Source organism: Monodon monoceros, unplaced genomic scaffold (assembly GCF_005190385.1).
Source record: "Monodon monoceros isolate NGI ecotype Baffin Bay Population unplaced genomic scaffold, NGI_Narwhal_1 Super_Scaffold_9, whole genome shotgun sequence".
NCBI classification, from domain to species: Eukaryota; Metazoa; Chordata; class Mammalia; order Artiodactyla; family Monodontidae; genus Monodon; species Monodon monoceros.
In genome coordinates this window covers 57,818,037-57,821,484 of record NW_021703786.1, presented here as the reverse complement: position 1 = coordinate 57,821,484, position 3,448 = coordinate 57,818,037, and the positions used below count along the sequence as shown (strand labels likewise).

At 45.7% G+C, this 3,448-nt stretch overlaps 1 protein-coding gene across 3 annotated transcripts in view; it reads right to left on the bottom strand.

Annotated features, from left to right (window-relative positions):
• Positions 1–1,209: 1,209 nt before the first annotated feature.
• The window catches only part of UNC45B (unc-45 myosin chaperone B), a 29,016-nt gene continuing 26,777 nt past the window's right edge, over positions 1,210–3,448 (bottom strand). For all 3 annotated transcript variants that reach the window (XM_029212049.1, XM_029212050.1, XM_029212051.1), the window contains one exon: positions 1,210–1,553. In XM_029212049.1, the coding sequence (XP_029067882.1) occupies positions 1,293–1,553 (261 nt within the window). In that variant the 3' untranslated portion in view covers positions 1,210–1,292. The remainder of the gene's footprint in view (positions 1,554–3,448) is intronic.

The following is a 3,448-nucleotide window of genomic DNA, read 5'->3' as shown; positions in this document are numbered from 1 at the left end:
TTAGATATCATTTAGGCTGTAGCCTTTATGTAGATAATCTTTATCAGACTAATGAAGTCTCCTAATTTTAGTTTACTGGAATTTTTTATCATGAGTTGTTTAATTTTATCAAATGTCTTCCCTGCATCTATTGAAATAATCATATTATTTTTCTTCTTCATGCTGTTAATGTGATATATGGAAATGTGATACAAGCTACACATATCAGAGTTATCTCTGGGAATTTTGATGGGTTATTAAGAATGGTCCTCTCTCTTCTCTTCCATGATTATGAGCTATAACAACTATGTGGGAATTCCCTGGCGGTCCAGTGGTTAGGACACCTTACTTTCACTGCTGAGGGCCAGGGTTCGATCCCTGGTCGGGGAACTAAGATCCCACAAACCACGGTCAAAAAAACAAACAAACGTGGAAGTCTGGAGCTTCTGGGCACTATCTTTCCCACCACATGAAAAGAGCTTGCCAGAAGTTAAGCCCAACCCAGAGGAAATTAAAACCAAGATATGACATGGGGGATGACAGAGAGATAAAAGCCCTCACACAGAAAAGAATATTGATGACAACATTTGAGCCCTGGTTCTAACAATGTCAGACCTTTCCCTGCATTGACAAGATATATGAACCAGTGAATTCTTTTTTTTTTTTTTGCTTAAAGTACTATGAGTCGATCTTATTTATATTCATCACATACATCTTGCTTAGAAGATTGCCCCAAGCAGATTGCAAAAATCATGTCATACTCTTGAACATAAACTGTACTTCCATCATAGTTGAGTGATGGGAATGGACATGGGGCTGGGACAGGGCACTACAGCTGAAACATGCAGTTCTAGGCAGCCTTATTCAAACAGCATGGGAGAGAGGATATAAAAACCAGCACAGATCAGCATCCAGATACACCAGCACTAACGTTTATATTCACACACCTGTTAGTTCCTACTTTACCACACAATCCATTTTCCAAAATATAAAGAACTTCAGCCCATTATCCTGGCCTTTGGAATGGGTACAGAGAGAATTATCCAACCTGTCTTCCTAATCACAGATGAAAATTATTCTAGGAATTTTGGGAACATGACAGATGTAAGGAACAAGAGAGCTAATGAAACATGCAAACTTTCCTAGAGCAAAGGGGGAGATTCACAACTCAGGGGACAATCAAGTCCTTCTTTTATATGGAGACTTCGTTGTCGCTGCTATGATCCCTAGCTGAACTGACACCCCAGGAGTGAGTTCTTAGCTCAGAACTCTGCACAGAACAGGAGCAGCCCCAGCATCCCTCTGGGCCCTGTCTAAGACACTGGTTTAATGAAGCCATAATCCATGCATTTGATGAGACATTCCCGAGCTGTCTGAACCACTGCTGCCCTCTTCTCATCCGGCTCTTGTTTGCCCACCACAGTCAGGATCTCCAGCAACTCACTCTCCACCAGCTTCTTGGCCAGCTCAGCATCAGCCGCCAGCAGGTTGTAGGCAATGACCAGGCCCCGGTGTTGAACTGACATCCGGTCGTGCAAGCAAAGCCGCTGTAGTATCTCCAACCACTGAGTTGTCTGAAGGTGGGGAAGAGGATAAGGAAGGATTGGAGGAATCAGTGGGGGGGACGGAGAAAGTAGATTTTGGACAAGATAAAAAGAAGGCCTTGGCCAGGCCCAGATTCTGAGCTCTGAAAGGGGAAGCACACATCTGGTTATCTGTATGGGACTCAGCATATGCCCACTTGAACCCCTTGGGACTAGCTGGGTGATGCCCATCTCCTTACCAGGACCAGGGCAGGAATTGAAGAATTAGAAGGAACTTGAAATAATCCAATCCTTTTCATTTTATAAGTGGAGGAATTGGGGTTCAGGGAGAGGAAGTAACTTAGCTATAGTCACACATCTGGAAATAGTAGAGAATAAACATCCACACATCCATTTAATTTTTAAGCATCTTGAGAAGCAAAGGGACCGGCCCACTGCATGCCTGAGTGGAATGGGAATGGAGGATGTTCAGAAAGGAGGATTCTAACCCTGGACGCATGCACAACGCCTGCTTCTGCCAACCCAGGTGCCCTTAGAGACATGCCCTAGGCATGCACTCCACCAGCCCTGACTTCAACTGGAATTAACACTGGAGTCTGGAGTGTATCCTCTCCTCCACCCCTCCTCCATCTCTCTCCTCCATTCCCAGTTGTGAAGCAGCCCAACTACTGTACATGGGGGAGACAGGACTCTAGACCACTCTGATCACCCCCAGGAGACAGAAATGGAGCTGAGAATAGAACCAGGAGGCTTGACACTTACAACATGCAACAGACACAGAATAGAATAGTCATCAGTATGGGTTTTGGAGTCAGAGAGACTAGTGTTCAGGTCCCAACTCAGCCACTTACCAACTGTATGACCTTAGCTAAATTATTTAACCTCTCCAAGCCTCAGGAGCCTCATCTGTTATCTTACCCCATAATATTGTGATGATCTAATGATATGACACATGAAAAAAGCTTAGCATGATGGCTAGAGCATAGTAAGCCCATCAAGTAGAAGTGGACAGGAATGATGATTTTAGGCACTAATCCAACAATTTCCCCTTTGCTTCCTCAGACCTATTACCTTCCACTAGTTAGCAGAGATACCTTTCTACATACACCGCTATCAGATGGGGAGACAGATACAGAGAGGAAGAAAAGGCAAATTCTTCTTCTGAGCTTCTCAGCAGACTTTTGTAAACTCTGCACTGTATCCTACCACGAGGAAAGGAAAGGAAAGTTCAGCTAGCTGTGGTAGGATTCAGGGAGAGATGTTACGCTGATGCGTAATTGATCATGGGTCTAGTGCCTATTGCTCCCTGGGACAGGAATGCAGCCAGGATTTCTGAGCCCCTTGGGAAGATGGAAGAAGTGGCCAGGAGTGGGTTGCAATCCTGAAGGATCCCAGTCCCCTCCTATCTAACTGGCTATGTGGTGTTGGGCTATTACTTTTCTGAGCTCGGTTTCACCATTGGTGAGTGAGGATAATAATAATCATGCCCACTGCACAGGGTTGTTGGGAGGATGGAATGACATAATAGGTGCAAGCACTTAGAGCAGCGCCTGGAGCACAGCAAGTGGAGGAGTCACAGAGCACCCTGCGGGGCCTGGTGACAGAAATGTGTGACCAGTAACTTCAGCAGAAGCTGCTCTAGGATAGCAGCCTGTGGTCCCCAGGCCGGAAGCACCCCACCTCCGATCTACTCAGTCAGAATATCTGGGGAAAGTGTTTTAACCAGCCCTCTGTGTGACTCTTACACACCTTACAATTTTGAAAGACTTGCGTTAGGGAAAGTGCTGAAGGCCAGGGACCAAGCGGGATGAGCTACATCTAGGAGAGAGACCCCTCCCCTGGTGCCAGGACAGCATAAGCCCCCATGGAATTTAGAGAACACACACACACACACACACACACACACACACACACACACACACACA